Source organism: Colossoma macropomum, unplaced genomic scaffold, assembly GCF_904425465.1.
Source record: "Colossoma macropomum unplaced genomic scaffold, Colossoma_macropomum, whole genome shotgun sequence".
Classification (NCBI taxonomy): Eukaryota; Metazoa; Chordata; class Actinopteri; order Characiformes; family Serrasalmidae; genus Colossoma; species Colossoma macropomum.
In genome coordinates, this window is record NW_023494786.1 from 3,594,261 (window position 1) to 3,616,165 (window position 21,905).

At 42.4% G+C, this 21,905-nt stretch overlaps 2 protein-coding genes across 2 annotated transcripts; both read left to right on the plus strand.

The window, feature by feature from the left end:
• The first annotated feature begins 3,243 nt into the window (after positions 1-3,243).
• On the plus strand, positions 3,244-8,990 carry LOC118798576 (E3 SUMO-protein ligase CBX4-like). Its single transcript, XM_036557968.1, has 5 exons — positions 3,244-3,312; positions 4,986-5,029; positions 6,679-6,744; positions 7,153-7,219; positions 7,791-8,990. The coding sequence occupies exons 1-5, from the start codon at positions 3,244-3,246 to the stop codon at positions 8,988-8,990; spliced, it is 1,446 nt and encodes a 481-aa protein (XP_036413861.1).
• Positions 8,991-10,084: 1,094 nt separating this feature from the next.
• Positions 10,085-21,170, plus strand: LOC118798569 (coagulation factor IX). The gene is made up of 9 exons (XM_036557953.1): positions 10,085-10,214; positions 10,999-11,083; positions 12,047-12,213; positions 13,358-13,382; positions 14,674-14,787; positions 16,359-16,496; positions 16,664-16,860; positions 18,257-18,371; positions 20,467-21,170. The coding sequence occupies exons 2-9, from the start codon at positions 11,014-11,016 to the stop codon at positions 21,063-21,065; spliced, it is 1,425 nt and encodes a 474-aa protein (XP_036413846.1). The 5' UTR covers positions 10,085-10,214; positions 10,999-11,013; the 3' UTR covers positions 21,066-21,170.
• The last annotated feature ends 735 nt before the right edge of the window (positions 21,171-21,905 follow it).

Here is a 21,905-nt window from a genome sequence, read left to right on the forward strand (position 1 = left end):
GACAATGAACTTTAAAACTTTAACTTTAAAACTTTAAACGTTTACATACAACATCAAACTCTTTGTTTTCCCATTATTTTTAGGCCCTTTAATGTTTTAGGTTATTTATCTGAAACATGCACACTAATTACAATTTTTTTGGTACAGCGTTTGGTATATAATCTGAATATCTTCTCCACTATGCTGGTCTGACAACTGTAAACAACCCCTCCACTCTGACAGGTCCTTGGGATTGTGGGTAAGTGCCTTCTGCCGGGTCTTCATCAATGCAGCCCTTAACAAAGGGCGCATAGAAGGCGCTCATGAGTAACCAAAACCCTATGGCCTCATTTCTGCACCCAGTCACCGTTAAAAAATGGAAAATATCCAAAAAACTGACAGTCTGATCTGCTCAAAAGCCAGTTAAGACACATGGAAGTAGCACTACAGGCATTAAGGCAAAATGCCAGCCTGCAAAGAGGCCCAGCTGGTTCCTACAATGGTATCATTTTACTCTGTAAGCAGCCCTGTGTTGGAATCCCAGTGTATAAACTACGTTCATTACAACTTATAACTACAAAGGATACAAAAGTGCTTTCTAATGTGACATGCTGTGTTCATATGAGCTGAACAAGCCTGCACAAATATCAGGCCCATGTCTGAGCCCATATTAAACACTGTGTCCACTCACTGTCCACTCTATTAGACACTCCTACCTTGTCAGTCCACCTTGTAGATGTAAAGTCAGAGACGATAGCTCATCTGCTGCTGCACAGTTTGTGTTGGTCATCCTCTAGTCCTTCATCAGTGGTCACAGGACGCTGCCCACAGGATGCTGTTGGCTGGATATTTTTGGTTGGTGGACTATTCTCAGTCCAGCAGCGACACTGAGGTGTTTAAAAACTCCAGCAGCACTGCTGTGTCTGATCCACTCAGACCAGCGCAACACACACTAACACACCACCACCACGTCAGTGTTACTGCAGTGCTGAGAATGATCCACCACCCAAATAGTACCTGCTCTGTGAGGGTCCATGGGGGTCCTGACCACTGAAGAACAGGGTACAGAGAAACAGATGGACTACAGTCTGTAACTGTAGAACTACAGAAACTATACGGTCAGTGGGGCTGATAAAGTGGACAATGAGTGTAGATACAAGGAGGTTGACTTAATGAAGTGCTCAGTGAGTATATATACATAGATAGATAGATAGATAAATATTTTTCATTATTTAATATAATGAGTATTAAACAGCAGTATTAAATATACTTTTGACAATTTCCATTTGCACCAGAGGGGGCGACAAAGCCCAAGACTCACGCTGAGTCCAGGTTTTGGAGATTTTCAGATGGGAAAAGACAATTATAATACAATATAATACTATAAACACAATGACTAAACATTACACTATCAATGAGAATGAAAAATACTGTGTCTGATGGTGTTTTAGCAGCATGTCAGTGTGACACTTACAAGGCATCTGAGTGTGTCTGAATGAAGGAAAACCAGGACTGGAGTTTCAGATCAAAGATCAGAGTGCAGAACATCCCTGCACACACACACACACACACATTTAAAGCTGCTCATCCTTCTGGGTCGCTGGAGCCTATCCCAGCGGTCACTGTGTGGAAGGTAGGATACACCCTGGACAGGTCGTCAGTCCATCACAGGGCACACAGGCATACACATTCACACACACTCACACCCAGGGATAATTTAGCTTGCCCAATTGGCCTGACTGCATGTCTTTGGACTGTAGGAAGAAACCGGAAAACCCAGAGGAAACCCACACAGACACGGGGAGAACATGCAAACTCCCTCCTACGTACACAGTACACTCAAAATATTATAAATCCTATCAATATAATTTATTGTTCCAGGATTAAGCCCACTTCCAACGTCAGAACCTTTTAGCTTGCACACAGAATCCTGACATGTTCTAACATTCATGCTGTGGGAGGTGGGAAACTCCAATCTCCGCTACAAAGTGTGGAAAAACATGGTCGCCTCTATGAAAGTGAGTATTGTTGGCAACAAACTAGCCAGCTAACATTATTGATATGAGTCATAACATTTTTAATGTCTATGATGTATTTACCTTCTCAAAACAGCAAAGGTTATCATCAGTGATACAGATTTAACCAACTACTATCTGTACATTGATTGATTTAAAGCTAATACTGATATAACTACAATCTCTTTTAATAGTAGAGAAATGGTGCTTTATTATAGTTGACAATGCGAACAGACATGTTAACATGACATCTAATGCAGAGTTGAGATCACCTACCTGACTTTCTGAGAAAGACTTCCCAGTTGCTCAGTTATTTGTAGAGCAAGCTCAAATTGCTTTGCATTGAAAAATGAAAGAATTTTAGTATTTCAAATTTGATTTTTAAATATTTCAGCTGTTTAAAAATTTCAGTTTTTTTTCAACTGTTAACAGTTTAGAAACAGAATAACAGAGAGTCTCTCCTGCTTTTTCTGTATTTTACAGAAGTTGTTTACATTAGGCCAGTATTCACACATTTTAGATCACATGCTGGAACAGTCAGACATTCAGGAGCTTTAAGGCCATTTAGAGCTTTAAAAACTAGCAAGACATTTTTCCTAAAATATACAGGCAGCTAGTGCAGTTCCTTCAAATATACTTTCAAATTTCAATATTTCAAATACAGCTCATTTGTCTGTCAAGAAAATCATCATTAGAAGGAATGGAACTATCAACATAGCTATGAAAATTGATCTCATGTTCCCTGATGACTTTGCTTAGAAGTAACAAAGAGAAAGAGAAAGAACAAGAAAAGAAAAAAAGACCCTAAAATGGAACCTTGTGGAACACCACAATATGTCTCCCAATAGGACCAAATACTATTCGTTAAATAGGCCATTCGTTTTTTGTTTCTCCTAGATGAAGGTTGGAAGTTATGAGTAATAAACTCAAGAGGAATTAAGTATGAGAACAGGTACCTTTTACTACCGTTCTCGCTTTAGAACCTGATGGATTTTCTGATAGCTTGAGCCGAAGTGTTTTAGAACGTGGTCAGAATTCTGCAAACTCGAAAGCATCAGCAGCTCATTTTGCCACAAATCTTGGCCCAGAGAGTGAGGGCGGTGGGCGTGGGCATCATCTTTGTCCGTGGTGTCACACCAACAGCTGTTTTGCATGGAGGTGTCCTGTGTGAAGCTGCACTTGCAGTGTTCACATTCACTCGCAGTCACACAAACTCATACTGAAGATCCAGTAACCGAGCAGCAGGGAGATGGAGCTGTTCGCCGCAGGAGAGCACGTCTTCACTGTGGAGAGCATCGAAAAGAAACGGATCCGGAAGGTTTGGGAGATGTTTTTTAGCTTTTGTTTTTGCCATGTTTTAAGGTCTGTATCAGTCAGTGCAGCTATGCTTCATGCAATAATCTCGATTTAGGATCTGTACGTAATGCAGTAACTTACACTTTCAGCTAATATTGTTTTTTATTAGTCTATTTTTTTCATTCAGATGACGTCCTCCACTCTAATGAGCATTAATTTTAGTAACACTTTGGTATTACCATTCTCTTAATATCAAACCAGTAGTTGCTGATTAACTTGCTGCTCATGTACACTGACAGCTACTAGGGCAAAATTATTTCCAGAGCACTTTTACTTGTGTACTATATGTCGATTCAGAGGACCCAGTGACATTTGGGGGAAAATATATGGAGGACAAAACATTACAGCTTAGATCTGGAGTCCATCATTTGGGCAGGGGGTCCTCAGAGGCCTTTTGAAACTGATCGGGATCATGTCACAGCTTGCCCAGTGGCATGGACAGATGGCGACAGGGTCTAGCTGTTTATAAATATGACTTCTGAATCTGCATTCATATTTTTGAACAAAAAGTTAGTAGAAAAATAGTTACATTCTTCACATCTTTTGCATGAGGTAATAAGTAGAGCGGCATCTTAGGGCCCATAATGGATGAAACAAAGTGAAGAAACATCTATATACTAGTTTCCTTCACTTCCCCAACTCGCTGCCTATATGATCCTGTGGACAAACTGGATTTTATTCTGTAAAGCTGCTTTGTGACAACACCTGTTGTAAAAAGCACTATATAAATAAACTTTGACTTGACTGGACTGTGAAATTCTTGACAGCTTGTTTACTCTGAGCCCAAGTGGTCAGCTAGAAAGTAAGAGAGGTTTAGAGCAGTGGTTCTTAACTTAGTCCGGTCCCAGATGGTCAACATATTTGTTCTTTCCCAGCTCCACACCTGAAGCCATTTAGAACACTCAATACTCAGGTGTGGGGCAGTTGGGATAGAGCAAAAACATGGGCATGGGGAACCGTAGGACTGCATTGAGGACCACTTGCAGTCCTGTGGTCCTCAAGTGCACCTGCGAGGAACATGTGCCAGTAGGGTGTCTCATTTTTCTGTTTACGGTTCAGAGGAGCGCTCGGAAGAACACTTTGTAAGATAACGACTGGAACGATGCAGATTATACTAATGCAGATTCTGTAGTGGCTTCTTATGCGAAATTCCTTGTGACACAGAAAAAAAGATCTTCAGATGTGAGTTAAAACTTCTCATTGAGCCACATTATGGTGATAATCTATATTGTGCAACTGTAGATATGCAAATTAGCTCATTAAAGAAAAACAGTACAACCCATATTATAATTTCATTGGGTTCTGTATGTGTGTTGCACTAACGTGTCCCAAAACGCACACTTAACCCAGCGCCCTTGAACTCTATTGGCCTCTACAGCTGCACATTGTTGATGTCATCAAAGTGCAGACTTTGAGGAGGACCACAGGACTTAGACCACAGGACTTTTTAGGCCCTAATATTGACAGATATCACAATGGACGCCAACGTCATCTGAATTCACAAATAAAATGCATTATTAGCTGCAGGAATGTTGTTTTAGCATGGTATTGTATCCATAATCACTTTACTACTATGAGTCAATCTAGTGTTTAGGAAAAGTTCTCTCGCTAACAGTTGCTCATTTTTCTCCACAGGGGAGGTTTGAGTATTTGGTCAAGTGGAGGGACTGGTCACCCAAGTAAGTGTGCATTTAACTGGACTGCAGTTCGAATGTGTGAGTGAGGAAAAGAAGTCAAACCCATGTGTGTACTGCACTGCCGCTGCTGGTTCTGATGCACAAGTTCATTTCCGCCATAAAAAACTGCACTAACAACTCTAATCCAATGTCTTTGCTTACTGCACTGTGCAGTATTTTCTATATTATTTTGCATTTAATCTGCGTGTGTTGTTAATGCTTGTCCTGATGCATTTGTAATTTTGAGATGTTCACCCACTGCTGCTACATGTTCTCCATGAGCTGTTGAAGATGACAACCATAACGAGCTTTGGTTTAGGGATGTACATTCTGACTCATTTTCTATCTATCACAGGGGTCAGCAGCAGGAGATTACTGCCCTGTTGTGGCTCCACAGCAGAATTAGATTTGTAGGTAAAAATAAAATAATCCTCCTTTACAGTAAAATAAAGCTCTGCTGATCGTTCAACACAGTTTAACAATAAATGGTCTTAAACTCTGGAGTTAATGTAGAACTGCTAATTCACCCTTTAACCCTGAAGATCAGCGCAGACTGCTGATCACCATAGCAACACAGACGACAATCTCGTCTAGCTAGTAGCTAATGAAACGGCAAAGAGAGAGATTTAAGACGAACATCGATAATTTGGCCACAAATGGACTTATTTGCATTTATAATCCAGCTGGTTTCCTGATACGTTTAATCTGCAACGAGAAACTGACAAACACTAAAAAGTCACAAGGCTGAATCAGCTTCTCATTTGCCAAATTCTTGTTCAAATTTTCCCGTTCCACCTTAAATGGTGCAGCAGTTAACTTCTGGTGCCTCGGGCACCATTTAAGGTGGAACAGGAAAATTCGAACAAGAAGCTGGCGAATGAGAAGCGACTTCAGCCTCGTAAGAAGTCAAACGTTGACAGACATTTTACAAGAAACTGTTCTACTTTTGCAAAAAAGTTTCCTGCTGGAGATGCGAGAAAAGCAGCTATAGCTGAGCTAAAGCTTAAAGCAGAGCAAAGTAAGTCTGCGTTTTTGTTTATATGTTTTAGTCTATACCAGTACATCAGCACATACTGAGATATTTACAGCCAAGATGGTAAAATGTTACTTCAATAAACTTGACATAAAATTTTGTGGTGGCTAAAGTGGTTTGATTTTTGTTGAAAGGACAAAATGGCTCTTCTTAACATTTGTGTTGCGACCCCTGATCTATCATTTTTGACTCAACAGTTAATGAGTAAATATTTAGTTAATCACAGGTAAGGAAAAACTGGCTTTTCGCTTGACCATAATGTATAACAATCCATAATGGTAAACCGGTGCTAGCAGGCCAAAACAATCAGCAGCACATGGGAGATTTAGCAACTCACAGAAATGTACATTTAAAAACATTTGAAAAATAGCCAAAGAAAGTCTTTTGGTTACTGCGCTTCAGAAACAGAGGCTACTTTGAAAGAGCTAATGAGCTAATGCTAACACTAGAGCTAACTGTTGCAGTGGTAGATGATGACCTGTGGTGCTTCTACCCAAGTTTCTTTCACCTCAGTGGATGATGAACATTTACACCAACAAGAACTTGTGGCACATTACTGTGATCACACCAGGTGTGTCAATACCAGGTATGATCAAAGCCTTTTGTCTTTTGTTTGTAGGTATAACACATGGGAACCTGAGGAAAACATTTTGGACCCACACCTGCTGGTCAAATTCCAAAACAGGTGAAGTGATGGAGAAAGAGGAGAAGTGGAGGCTTTAAATTTTTGATTAATTTCGCTACACTATACTAAACTTCACTAAAATATTTCTCTCTTCCATTGGACACATTTTCTAACACGTTTTCTAACATGTTGTCTGATGTTACCTATACTCAGGTGACATTTGCCACTTCGGCTAGTCAGTTAACTCTCATCAGGGGCAGAAAATGTGTTGGAACTCAGGTGCTTTAACTTAATTTGTGCAACATTGTTGTGTTTCTGTGAAACGCTACCTTTGCCTTGCATATTTTGGTTAGATAAGATGCAACAAAATAATGCCAGATGTATTTTTTAAGCAAATGATGCCCCAACAACAAAATTCCATGTAGATCATGTAGAGGATCTAAGTATTACTTTCTTCTCTTTTTGTAGGGAGCGTCAGGAGCAGATGATGGGATATCGCAAACGAGGCCCAAAACCTAAACATCTTCTTATGCAAGTGAGGGACAAACTCTTTCAGTCCACTTGTGAAACATTTTCTTCTCTTTCATGGCCAAATATTTTTCACCCATGTCTTTGCAGGTTTTGAGCAAACAGATTAGTGTCTAAGCGGTGGTTCTAACGCCAGGGGATCGTGAGTTAAGTTCCCAGTGGTGCCACAGCCACCCGTGGTCCAAGAGTTTATTATTGCCCTTCTCTCTATGGGTGGGCAGGGTGGTCCTCCTTCTCCCCATCATGATGCTAGCCAATATGGGTGTCTGTTAGCTGGCAAAACACAGTTAGCATCTCCTACGAGTGTGTTGAGCTGCCTAATCACACTGAGTTAGCAGCAGTTTGAAAAGATGGTGGTGGAGGTTCACATGTCTCTGCCAGCCTTCACTCTCCCAGACAGGTAGCATCATATGACAGTGACAGAACTAGGTAATGGGGGAAACTGGACATTTTTGGAAAAAAATAGAGCAGATACTGCACCTGCATCAAGGCACGTTTTGCACTGTGGCTCCACTCAAACATACATCTGTTTCTGCCCTTTTATACAGATTAATGATTACTTTGCTTCCATGTTTCAGGTCCAATCATTTGCTCGGAGATCCAGCACCTTCTCAGGCTTGGAGGAAGACAAAAGTGGCCGTCTGACGCAGCAGAGCAGCAAAAAGCACCACCCGTACCAGCGTATCTGCAAGAAAAGCCTGGGGGAGCCTCTGGCTAATAGGAAAAAACAGCTGAACAGCAAAAAACACCAGCCTAACCGCAAAATGTACCAGAAGATGAAGGAGACTGAGGCGGCTAAAGAAGGACGGATGGTTCCTCAGGCCTTGCAGCAGAAAAGGGTTAAGGATGCCCCAGCAAAAGTGAAGGACATCACCATAGAGCTTGAGGAGCTTCCAACTAACCTGAGAGGTGGTGGTAAGTCAGAACTTGGCTCCGGTCTCATTGCTAAGGAGGCTCCTGCCAGTGGAATAAGCACCAAGCTGAAGATTGTGAAGAACAAGAATATAAATGGACGAATCGTCATCGTCATGAGTAAGTATATGGAAAATGGCACCCAGGCTCCCAAGATGATACATAGGGAAGCAGACGTGGGGGTGGAGCAGCTACTGGATAATGAGTCCAATGTTGCTGGAAAACTTAGGCACTCTGAGAAGCCCAGCCTTGAGAACGGTTGTGAAAAGGACAGCAAAGACGAGGCCAAGCCTCCCCCAAGTGGGCTCACAAATGGACCGCTCCATCCTGTTGTAAATGACTATATTACATCAAGCCTATTGGCTGCTGAGACGGACAAACCAAAAGAGTTAAGCAGTTCAACATTTAATGAAGTAACACTGCAGCTGATGACCAGCCTGACTGCAAAGCCTTCCAAAAAGGACATCATTCCCTATTCAGACCAAAGGAGTCCCCATGGAGCACACAAGCGGCACTACTCAGAAGCAGACAGTGAGAGGGACACTGAGGCCAACTGTGCACCAAAATCTGGACCAAGTCAGTTTCAAAGCAACATAATTGGTCACCAGCACTCAAACGGACACAGGCTTGAATTTCAGGACAAGCCTATGGATCTCAGCTGTTCACAATCAAGAAAGGAAAGTGAATCAATTGCAGATTGTCAAGTAAGGAGGAACTCTGAGAAAGAAGAGGGACCTCAACCAGAACAGACAGAAAAAGAACCAGAATCTGAACTGTTTCCAAACCTTATGCCTTTTTTTGGGAATATAATAATTACAGATGTAACAGCAAACTGCCTTACAGTAACATTTAAGGAATATATCTAGAAATGATGGCTTTATTAAAAAAAAAAAAAACAATAAAAACTGTTAGCATCATAACTCTTTAAACTCGTACAAATGTAAAGTGGACTTGGTCTTTATGCTTGAAGATTACTTTAATTGTTTTCACAATGATCCAGAATAAAGTTGTAAAGTGCAAGTTTTGATCATTTTAGCTATTACGTATTAAGAATATGACTCAGCATGGGCATCACAGGACACCATGGTGCACCAAAGACACCACAGAGCACCAAAGAGCGCGATAGGGTTCCGCAGGGCAAGACAGTACACCACAGAGCACTACAGGGCAAGAAAGGACACATTAGGGACGTGGGCATCACAACACACCACAGGGACCCACAAAACACCTTAGAATCTCACTGGGTACCACCGAGACAAACAGGGCACCAAAGGGTGAAATAGGGCATCACAGGACACCATAGGGCACCATAAAGCACTGCAGGGCATCATAGGACACCATATGGCCTCACAGAGCTCTACAGAATGCCATAGGGCATCGTGGGACAGCACAGAGCAACACAGGGCACCATAGAGCACCACAGAGCACCATAGAATGCCTTAGGACATCGCAGCACAGCACAGAGCATCACAGGCCACCATAGAACACCACAGGGCAGTGCAGGGCACTACTGAGCATCATAGCACATTCTAGGACACCATAGGGGGTTACAGGGGACAATAGAGCATCGTGGACATTAGACCGCCAAAAGATCACAACTCTATGTCTTGGGTCTTCATATGTAAATGGGAGACCTATCTTTCTACTCCTTTGTGATATTCTGCATGTAGTACCCAACAGTACCCAAGAGTGGGTTACTTGGCAAAGGATCAGTTGGGCCCAAACCAGTCTGAACATAATTCAGTCCTAACGTCTCTGGTCCTAATACAATTCAGTCTGAATGTGGTCCATTCTGAGCCTGCAGAGTATGAAGGAAGATGCACAATCCCATTCATATTTATAGGAGCATCTAAAAAGCTTAGATTTAAAAGGGTAAACCACCCCCTGCTGCCCACCTCTGTTAAATTTTGACAAATTGTGTGTGAGTAAAAGCAAATATGCTGGCTGTCTAAAGGTCAAGTGGTGAGCACAGTACAAACACAGATTTACCGATACTCAGCTGATGGGACTTTTTCTCCTCATTATATGTTTCATTGTATGCATTTGGCCTTCGAGCAGATAGGAGTTTCACCGGGATCTGCGATAAAAGAGTGAGTATACAGAAGTTCACATGGTGAATTGAAATGGTGAAGAAATGCTTAAATTAACTCCAACTTACTCCTGGTCAGAAGGGATATTCAGAGAGCACCTAACTCAGTATCCATGTCAATAATTTTAGTGAAGTTTGATTTTTATAGAATCATGCTTGTTCTATTCCAATTCTGCAAGTACTGTAGTAGTACTCTTGTTTTACCGTTGTTTTACCGGGTGGAACTAATTTCATGAGTAAAGCGTCACTCAAGGCATAAGTTCTAGATATATCACTTACAGTGAACACAAGCCGGCAGCTGCCATTCTATGCCTGAGGTCTTTACTGAAGGAGTCACCATAAAACAAAGTTCAAGTACTTTTTACAACAAAGTAAAATATTTTTTTTTACAGAAATGCCTTCTACAAGCTTCAAATGTCAGTATTACCGCTACCATAAAATATTCCTGTGGACTTTCAACATAACATTACAAATCCCATTGAGACACTAGAAAAAAATTGCATTCTCATAGTAATGTTGATTGGACAAACCAAGGCTAATTATGAAACCAATATACTCACTTTTATAACTAGCTTACATTTCATTCCATACAAACAGTGTTTCACAGTGTTTTCACAGGTGCTTGAGTAGTGCTTGACTGGACGTCCTGCTCTAACAGACACTGTTTACTACCATCGCTGCACCTAAGCTCCTTTTGCTCTAGCCATTTGATAATACATCCAGTCTTTTTGCCTCAGGACAGCAAAGATACTGGCTGTCCGGTAAAAATTGTGTATTCCTTACAGAGCAGCTGAATCCTGATGTCTGAACCTACATACTGGTTTGTGGTTCTTTTCCTTGGGACACTTACGCCACGTCTGCAATCAGCAGGTTAGTCCTTATGCTGTATCTTTTGAGGTCACTTTACTGTTTGTTTGAATAAGATTAGAACAGACAGAGAACTGTAGAGAGGTACGTTTCTGGACACTGCAAACAATGGTATCCAGAGGAAGTACCTGTTTACAATGCCAGATACATGCCAGAGCTAATACAACCACTTATTGCGACAGGTTAGTGTACAGAGTAGAATCCATTCACACATTCACACTCGAGTCGAGACTTGGTGTCTCAGAGACTCAAGGCTTGACTTGGACCCGCACATCAGAAATTTGAGATTGGTCTCGCACCTCAGAGACTCTGTGATGTGAACCTCAGACTCCAGACTTGACTCGGATTCACATCTCAGAGATTTGGACTCAGAGACTTCAGACTTGATGGGAACACGAATCTCAGAGACTCAACACTTGACTCTGACTTGCAATGCAGGGACTAAGGACTTGACTCAGACTTACACGTCAGAGGCTCAAGATTCAGGCTTACAGCTCAGAGACAAAAACTTGACTGCAAGGTGAACATCAGAGACTCAAATTTTGACTCGGACTCTCACTGCAGAGACTCAAGACTTAACTCAGACTCACGGCCTCAGAGACTCAAGATTTGACTCACACTTGCATCTCAGAGACTCGAGATTTGACTCAGAATTGCCCCTCAGAGACTCAACTCACCTCATGACTCGCTCTACAACTTGGAGACAAAACTTGACTTGGACTCACACCTGAGAGACTCAAAGTTCAGACTCAAGACTTGGACTACAATTGAGAAATTTGATACTTGACTCAGACTTACTTCCCAGAGACCTGGGACTTGGACTGACACCACAGAGAGAAGATTCATACCTCAGAGACTTGGGACTTGTCTCTGAGGTCAAGGTGAAGAATTCAGCTGCTTTGCTCATTAAAGTGTGAGTGCCTGTAACATAACTGTGTTTTTGTCCATGTGATATTTCATTAACAGTGGTTGTGGAGCGGAGAGATGCATTCCAGCTGTTGCGGAATGTCCGAAATCGCAGGGCAAATTACTTTCTGGAGGAGATTACGCCGGGGGATCTTGAGCGGGAATGCTATGAGGAGCTGTGCTCTCAGGAGGAGGCTGCAGAGATCTTTCAGAGCAAAGAGAAAACGGTACACAAACACACACAAATATACATGTAATCAACACATAAAAAGCCTAAGAGCCATAAAAGAGATTGCAGCCTAACGTTACACTGACACCGAAGGCAGTTCACGTTTTAAAATTGGTGCTGCAGCCGCTTTCAGTGGAACAGTTTTATTCACCCTCAAAAACTGTCGGCATCTGAGACAGCGAGGGCTGATTGGGGAGTAGATGTTCGTTTACTGGAGCTGGTGGTTGTGGAAAACACCTACGGTGGTCCTATGGACCATGATGACACAGTACGCCCCCCTGCTGGGGTGTGTTTACCTTTTTGCTAGTTTCTTGTTAGCAAGCTATTTCAATATCTCCTGGCGCTATCATTCTCCTATAGCTGTGCAGGAATTTTTTCCACAAAGAATTTCTACCATTTATTCAGCTTGGAATCCCACAGGTTTAGTGTCCTCCAGCAATTCTGGACACATCCTCAAATTTCAATCTTGGCAACTAGGACAAAAATAATGTGACACACCTTTCCATGGTGAGCTGAAGTGACTCAAACACCAGTATTTCTGAGATTAATAATTGTCTGTAAGGCAATAACAGAATTTGTGTTAACCCGTTTTTAGGCGCTTATGTTCCTTGCCTATAGACAATCCCACAGAGCTAATAGCAAAAATTAACATTAACAGTGCTGACTGGATGGGCCCACACTGAAGCTGTGAATTGAAGTTATTGATTAGACCAAATTGATTATTAGTTGGTTATTAGGTTGTCAGTGCTGGATAGGGTTGGGTATAAACCCACTGGCAACCACCTCTATAAATGGTCTGGACACACCACTGGTGCTCTGCTGCAGCCACCACAGCACAATGACCACACTACCTACCCCCCAGGTCAAACAAGGTGAAAACAAGGGGTCAGTCTTTGTACTCTTCACAGCTGTCTTTCAGAGGCCACAGGGAACTTTGTTAAACTGGAAAAAAGTATAATGTCTATGTTTCTATTAAACGACCAAGCAACATATAACAGTATGATATGGCAGTGGATTATAGTGGCTTTAGATTAGGGCCATCTACACCACTACAGGCTTAAATATCACTTGTTGAATTTCATTTAAGCTGTTTTAACTTCTGTCAACATTGCCGTTTTCTTGTCATGTCATTTTTCTTACAGCTGGAGTTTTGGTATCGATACCAAAGTAAGTACACTTTCCTAAATATTCCGATAAAATATATGCAGCACACTGCATGAAAATATGAAGAATTACTAAAATTGGATTTGACTAATTTTCATATAATACAATCAACACAATACAAATGCATTCCGTACTGAAGATACAGGTGATACTGAAACAGGCCAGTGTAATATGAGATGGTGTATAAGACTAGCAATACAGGGGGCCAAGCACTATAAATTGCACAATTATGTATTCTTAGAATAGAGCAAACAAAATGGATTACTGAGGGGGACCCTGAAAATAAATGTTTATTTAATAGAATCATTGTACTTGTACTGTAGTAATACTCTTTTTTCAATAAGATTTGGCTAAAAAGAAAAGGTTTAAAATTTGAACCTCCCAATGGCAAATTATCCAATCAGGAATTTTTTTTCCATAGTATCTTCATAGACACAGCCAAGCTCTCTCATTGTTTTATCACTGAGTGTGTTTTCAAATTATTAACTTAATTGTCTGTTACTCATTACCCTTCTGGGGTCTGAGAGCATTTTCTCGATTTGTTCATCTCTTCTTAAACTCTCCTTTAAAGTCTCTTCATATAACATGATCCTCATATGTTTCATATCAAAATGCTCTGTTATCTTCATCACTACTTTCCAAAACCGCTGCAGCAGCTTCAGCAGCTGTAAACTGTCTGCACGCCGTTTCACATGAGTCTCCGATGTGGACTGAATGAAGAATGAAGTGTTTCCAGCGTGATGGTCAGTCCTTAGTGATTTCCTGAGTGTCCATTGGTCAGTTTCACACAGAATGTAGACGGACACACGAATCCACCAGTTCCACGCGGTGAGAGGCAGATGACGTGTATCTCAGCCCCTCTTCATAGGCTCATAACTCCGGATGTGAGTCTCGTAGGATCTCGTGATGAGATGGAATGGAAAGGGCGACTCTACAGATTCAGGAAGTGTTTGAACTGGATTTCTGAGCTGGATTATCACAAAGATACAGACACAGATATAGAGACAGAGAATTTGATGCATGAGCATGTTGTGTTGTGTTTTGTTTTATGAATGTTTGAAAATGATTATGTAATTGTAATGAGGTGTTACTGTACTGTAAAGCATTACCTTTTTTATACAACTGACTCACATTTAAATAGTAATTTACATTTACATTGTAATTAGTTTGAATATCAGCAAGTTTTTTTGTGCTAAATGACATTTAAACTTCGTACAGTCAACTAATTGCTGGTAAGCACTTTGAGATTTTGCTGTTTTAATGGAAAATCCTGAGACCGTCTGTATGTTTGCAGGGTCGGAGCAGTGCAGAGATAACCCCTGTTTAAATGGTGGGGTCTGCAGTGTGGATCAGAGCGGTTCTGTTTGTGTTTGTCCGCCGCGCTACACCGGACCACACTGTGAAACAGGTTCATTTGCTAACCCTCAACTCACTCACACCACGTTCACCGCTCTAAATACTGCACTGTAAACTTATGGCAGGGATATGGGGCTGGTTGGCACACTTTCCTTTGCTTTCTTACCTCACCAAACAAATAACTGAAATCAGCCAAACATCATAACAAAATCTCAGGCTGTCCTGCACAAAATGAGTCGAATAATATAGTTATTTTATGCACACAGTAAGATATTAGATTTCGAATATTTGTTTGAATAGTTTCGGTTGTACTGGGAGGAGTTTCAATTGTACTGGGAGGAGTTTTGGTTGTCCTGGGAGGGGGTTCAGTTCTACTGGGAGGAGTTTCGGTTAAACTGGGAAGAGTTTCAGTTTTACTCGCAAGAGTTTCAGTTGTACTGGGAGGGGTTTTGGTTGTATTGGGAGGGGTTCAGCTGTACTGGGAAGAGTTTCAGTTGTACTGGGAGGGGTTTGGGTTGTGTTGGGAGGGGTTCCGTTGTACTGGGAAGAGTTTCAGTTGTACTGGGAGGGGTTTTGGTTTTACTGGGAGGGGTTCCGTTGTACTGGGAAGAGTTTCAGTTGTACTGGGAAGAGTTTTGGTTGTACTGGGAGGGGTTTTGGTTTTATTGGGAGGGGTTCCGTTGTACTGGGAAGAGTTTCAGTTGTACTCAGAAGAGTTTCAGTTGTACTGAGAAGAGTTTCAGTTGTACTGGGAGGGGTTTTGGTTGTGTTGGGAGGGGTTCCGTTGTACTGGGAAGAGTTTCAGTTGTACTGGGAGGGGTTTTGGTTGTATTGGGAGGGGTTCAGCTGTACTGGGAAGAGTTTCAGTTGTACTGGGAGGGGTTTGGGTTGTGTTGGGAGGGGTTCCGTTGTACTGGGAAGAGTTTCAGTTGTACTGGGAGGGGTTTTGGTTTTATTGGGAGGGGTTCCGTTGTACTGGGAAGAGTTTCAGTTGTACTGGGAAGAGTTTTGGTTGTACTGGGAGGGGTTTTGGTTTTATTGGGAGGGGTTCCGTTGTACTGGGAAGAGTTTCAGTTGTACTCAGAAGAGTTTCAGTTGTACTGAGAAGAGTTTCAGTTGTACTGGGAGGGGTTTTGGTTGTGTTGGGAGGGGTTCCGTTGTACTGGGAAGAGTTTCAGTTGTACTGGGAGGGGTTTTGGTTGTACTGGGAGGGGTTCCATTGTAGTGGGAAGAGTTTCAGTTGTACTGGGAGGGGTTTTGGTTGTTGAATGTATCTTGGAGAGACAGATGTGTTTACGCTGTGTAAACATTGTGGCTCAAATGCGTCTCAGTCCACCTCCTCAAGCGGTTTGAGTGATCAGATCTGTGTCTGCTTTAAATGCTTCTTGGCCTCATCCAGATATAATCCTAACACTCAAGATGCATGAAGTGACCAGGTGTAAATGGGCCGTAAATCTGCCGCTGCCTAAACTGAGTCCATTAGCACATGTGACAACCCTCCTCATCATGAGTATGACATCACCTTCCTTTACTGTACCAGAAAATAGCATTGTGACAAAGAAACAATGCTCCCTGCTCATAAAAATATCAAACATTATTTAAAAAATGGTTTATTTATTGCAGAGGTGTTTGAGTGCGAGTACAAGAACGGAGGGTGTTTACACTACTGCAGTAACTCCGCCCCCACTCGCACGAGCGTCACCTGCAGCTGTGCCGAAGGATACAAACTGGAGCCCGATGGAAAGAGCTGCCAAGAGACAGGTATAATAAACAAGTAAACTTTGTAATAAACAAGGATTCAAAACAATAACATACATAAAACACATACAGCATAAAACTCCAATAATCCGTCACTGAAAAGGAAAATCAGAACATTCCCACATATACAGTAATGCTTTCACTGTGCTGTTTGTGTTTACGCCTTTTAGCAAAGTATCCCTGTGGAAAGCAGTGGCGTCACGGCTCAATGCTCCGCTCCTTACTGGACGATGTTGACCACACCCCCCCACCCTCAAACCACACCCACCTGGAGAATGTTTCTTACTCTGGACTCAATGACTCGGATGACTCGGGGACACGGATTGTAGGAGGTCAGCTGCAGCCACAGGGTGGGAGTCCCTGGCAGGTGGGCGGAGTCTCAGTCAACTAATAGAACGATGGCTATAAATAATAATAATAATAATGATAAAATTGTACATACAGAAATCTGTAGTAGATGGGTGGAGTCTCAGTCATCTATTAAAACAGTTGATATAATATTCCATATCAGGTGGGCGGAGTCTCAGTCAACTTATAGAACATCCAATAAAATTATAGGTATAAAAGTCCATATCAGGTGGGAGGAGTCATCTAATTGAACGATAGGTATAAAAGCCCATTATAGGTGGGCGGAGTCCACCATAGGTATAATAGGTATAATAGTAGGTGGGCGGAGTCATTTAATAAAATAACAGGTATAGTAGCTAGTCCATAGCAGTGGGCGGAGTCTTAGTCATCTAATAGAACAATAGGTATAACAGTCCATAGCAGGTGGGCGGAGTCTTAGTCATCGAATAGAACGATAGGTATAACAGTCCATAGCAGGTGGGTGGAGTCTCTCATTCATTTAATAACATGATAGGTATAATAGACAATGATAGGTGGGCGGAGTCTCAGTTATCTAATAAACAACAGGGATAACTGCCCATAGCAGATGGGCGGAGTCTCAGATATCTAACAAACTGATAGATAGGGTATAATAGATCATAATAGGTGGGAGGAGTCTCAGTCAACTATAAAACGATAGGTGTAATAGTCCATGGCAGGTGGGCGCGGCCTCTCACACATTTAATTAACTGGTATAATAGCTAGTCCATAGCAGTGGGTGGAGTCTCAGTCCTCTAACAGAACGACAAGTATGACAGTCCATAGCAAGTGGGCGGAGTTTCCTGTTCATTTAATAACATAATAAGTATAGTAGACAATTGCAGGTGGGAGGAGTCTCAGTCATCTAAAAAAAAACCCATAAAAAACAGGGATAATTGCCCTTAGCAGGTGGGCGGAGTTTCAGATATCTAATAAATTCATAGGCATAATGGACCATAATAGGTGGGTGGAGTCTCAGTCAACTAATAGAACATTTAATACAATGATAGGTATAATAGTCAATATCAGGTGGGTGGAGTTAATACGATAGGTATAAAAGGTGGGCGGAGTCTCGATTATTTTTCAAAGTGATGGGTATAACAGTTTGTGGTAAGTGGGCGGAGTTTCTCATGCATTTAATAAAGTAACTGATATAATAGCAAGTCCATAGCAGATGGGCACAGTGGCAGACATCTAATAAAATGATAGGTATTATGAACCATAACAGGTGGGAGGAGTCTGAAAACGATAGGAATGATAGGTATGACGGTCCATGGCAGGTGGGCGGAGTCCCAGTGATCTGCCCAAACAACGCTACAGTGCTGATGAGAAGTGAACCTGTGTAACTGGATCGTTCCTGCAGTAACACTCCATGTGTCAGTCTGTGTGTTCTGTAGGTTCTGCTACGCAAGAAGGATGAAAATGGGTTCTGTGGAGGAACTCTGATCAGCCCACGCTGGGTCATCACAGCCGCTCACTGTCTGCAGGAAACACCTGACCATGTGACCATCGGTCAGCAAGTAGTTCCCTTTATAACTCAGACAACATATGAATAAATGAATAAACAGAAGAGACGTTTACAAATGTTTCCAATTTTCTTAACAACTACTGAAGTGCTGATTGGTTAACATTACTGCCACTGAGAGCTGATTGGTTAACATTACTGCTACTGAGAGCTGATTGGTTAGCGTTACTACTACTGAGTGCTGATTGGTTAGCGTTACTGCTACTGAGTGCTGATTGGTTAGCGTTACTGCTACTGAGTGCTGATTGGTTAGCATTACTGCTACTGAGTGCTGATTGGTTAGCATTACTTCTACTGAGTGCTGATTGGTTAGCATTACTGCTACCAAGAGCTGATTGGTTAGCATTATTGCTACTGAGAGCTGATTGGTTGGCTTTACTGCTACTGAGCACTGACTGGTTAGCATTACTGATACTGAGAGCTGATCGGTTGGCTTTACTGCTACTGAGCACTGATTGGTTAGCATTACTGATACTGAGCACTGATTGATTGGTGTTACTGATACTGAGCGCTGACTGGTTAGCATTACTGCTACTGAGAGCTGATTGGTTAACATTACTGCTACTGAGAGCTGATTGGTTAACATTACTGCTACTGAGTGCTGATTGGTTAGCATTACTGCTACTGAGTGCTGATTGGTTAACATTACTGCTAATGAGTGCTGATTGGTTAACATTACTGATACTGAGAGCTGATTGGTTAGCGTTACTGCTAATGAGTGCTGATTGGTTAGCATTACTGCTACTGAGAGCCGATTGGTTAGCGTTACTGCTACTGAGAGCCGATTGGTTAGCGTTACTGCTACTGAGTGCTGATTGGTTAGCATTACTGCTACTGAGTGCTGATTGGTTAGCATTACTTCTACTGAGTGCTGATTGGTTAGCATTACTGCTACCAAGAGCTGATTGGTTAGCATTATTGCTACTGAGAGCTGATTGGTTGGCTTTACTGCTACTGAGCACTGACTGGTTAGCATTACTGATACTGAGAGCTGATTGGTTGGCTTTACTGCTACTGAGCACTGATTGGTTAGCATTACTGATACTGAGCACTGATTGATTGGTGTTACTGATACTGAGCGCTGACTGGTTAGCATTACTGCTACTGAGAGCTGATTGGTTAACATTACTGCTACTGAGTGCTGATTGGTTAACATTACTGCTACTGAGAGCTGATTGGTTAACATTACTGCTACTGAGTGCTGATTGGTTAGCATTACTGCTACTGAGTGCTGATTGGTTAACATTACTGCTACTGAGAGCTGATTGGTTAGCGTTACTGCTAATGAGTGCTGATTGGTTAGCATTACTGCTACTGAGAGCTGATTGGTTAGTGTTACTGCTACTGAGAGCCGATTGGTTAGCGTTACTGCTACTGAGAGCCGATTGGTTAGCATTACTGCTACTGAGTGCTGATTGGTTAGCATTACTTCTACTGAGTGCTGATTGGTTAGCATTACTGCTACCAAGAGCTGATTGGTTAGCATTACTGCTACTGAGAGCTGATTGGTTGGCTTTACTGCTACTGAGCACTGATTGGTTAGCATTACTGATACTGAGCACTGATTGGTTAACATTACTACTACTACTGAGTGCTGATTGGTTAGCATCACTGCTACTGAGTGCTGATTGGTTAACATTACTGCTACTGAGAGCTAATTGGTTAGCATCACTGCTACTGAGTGCTGATTGGTTAGCATTACTGCTACTGAGAGCTGATTGGTTAGCATTACTGCTAGTGAGCACTGATTGATTGGTGTTACTGATACTGAGCGCTGACTGGTTAGCATTGCTGCTACTGAGAGCTGATTGGTTGGTATTACTGCTACTGAATGCTGACTGGTTAGCATTACTTCTACCGAGTGCTGGTTGGTCAGCATTACTGCTAGTGAGTGCTGATTGGTTGGCATTACTGCTCTCACTCAGGAGCGCCCCCTAGTGTCTGACGAACCTGAAAGACATTATGTAGTGGTAATTCTCCTCTCTACACATTCTCTGGATTATAGCAAGACTTACTGTATTATTTATTCTGTGTATGCAAAATATTATAAGGTTATTCACTAATCCTTGTGCATATTTGTAGGTGATTATGACAAGTTGCGTCCAGATGAAGGTGAGCAGCAGATTAGAGTGGAGAAAGTCGTGGTCCATCCTCATTTCCACGAGTTCACATTCGACAGTGACATAGCACTGCTGTACCTGTCCCAGCCTGCGGAGTTCAGCACCGTGGTCTCACCTGCCTGCCTGCCCAATGCTCACCTGGCCCAGGTGCTGATGATGGAGAATCAGCGCGGCCTGGTGACCGGCTGGGGCGCCACGAGTTACCTGGGCCGCTCCTCGCGCTTCCTGCGGAAGGTGGTGCTGCCGGTGATTGGCCAGGAGGAGTGTATGAGGTCCACCGAGCAGGTCGTCACCGACAACATGTTCTGCGCCGGGTTCCTCCAGGCGGAGATGGACGCGTGCACCGGGGACAGCGGGGGGCCGTTCGTGGTGAACTACAGGGGCACCTGGTTCCTCACAGGGATCGTCAGCTGGGGCGAGAAGTGCGCCGCAGAAGGAAAATACGGCGTTTATACGCGATTCAGCAACTTCCTGCAGTGGATACACGACGAGATGAAGAAGCAGGAAGAGATCGTCAGACAGAACACAACAGCCACCAACAGTCCAAAAACCCTGCAGTGATTCCTGATCATATTTAATTATTGAGATAAAACTCAACTTTTTTAATGTGTTAAGAGAAACGTCCACCAATTGTCTGCATAAATAAATGGCTAAGATGTAAACAAAGTCATTCAGAGTGGTTTTATGTGAAATACTGTGTTCTAGAGAAATTTGAGATTCACGCTCTGCTCTGCGTGTTCTTCAACACTACAGCCACGTTTGACAGGGTTTGGTTTAGGGATGTGCTTTCTGACTAATTTTGACGTCTGTAAGAGCAGATATTCACTTAATCACATTCAAGAAAATACAGGCTGCTACCGAGAGCTGATTGGTTAGCATTACTGCTACTGAGAGCTGATTGGTTGGTGTTACTGCTACTGAGCGCTGATTGGTTAGCATTTCTGCTACCGAGCGTTGATTGGTTAGCGTTACTGCTACCGAGCGCTGATTGGTTAGCATTACTGCTACCGAGCGCTGATCGGTTAGCATTACTGCTACTGAGCGCTGATCGGTTAGCATTACTGCTATTAAGAGCTGATTGGTTGGTGTTACTGATACTGAGGGCTGATTGGTTAGCGTTACTGATACTGAGTGCTGATTGGTTAGCATTACTGCTACCGAGTGCTGATTGGTTGGCATTACTGCTACTAAGAGCTGATTGGTTGGTGTTCCTGATACTAAGGAAAATTTATCAGCTCATATAAATTTGAAAACGTTTGATTACTCAAAAACAGCCAAAGAAAATCTTTTGGTCGCTCCGCTTGAGTAACGGAGGCTGCGTTGAATGCGCTAATGAGCTGATGCTAACACTAAAGCTAACCAGTGCAGGAGTAGCTGGTGATGATTTGTGGGCTTTCACAC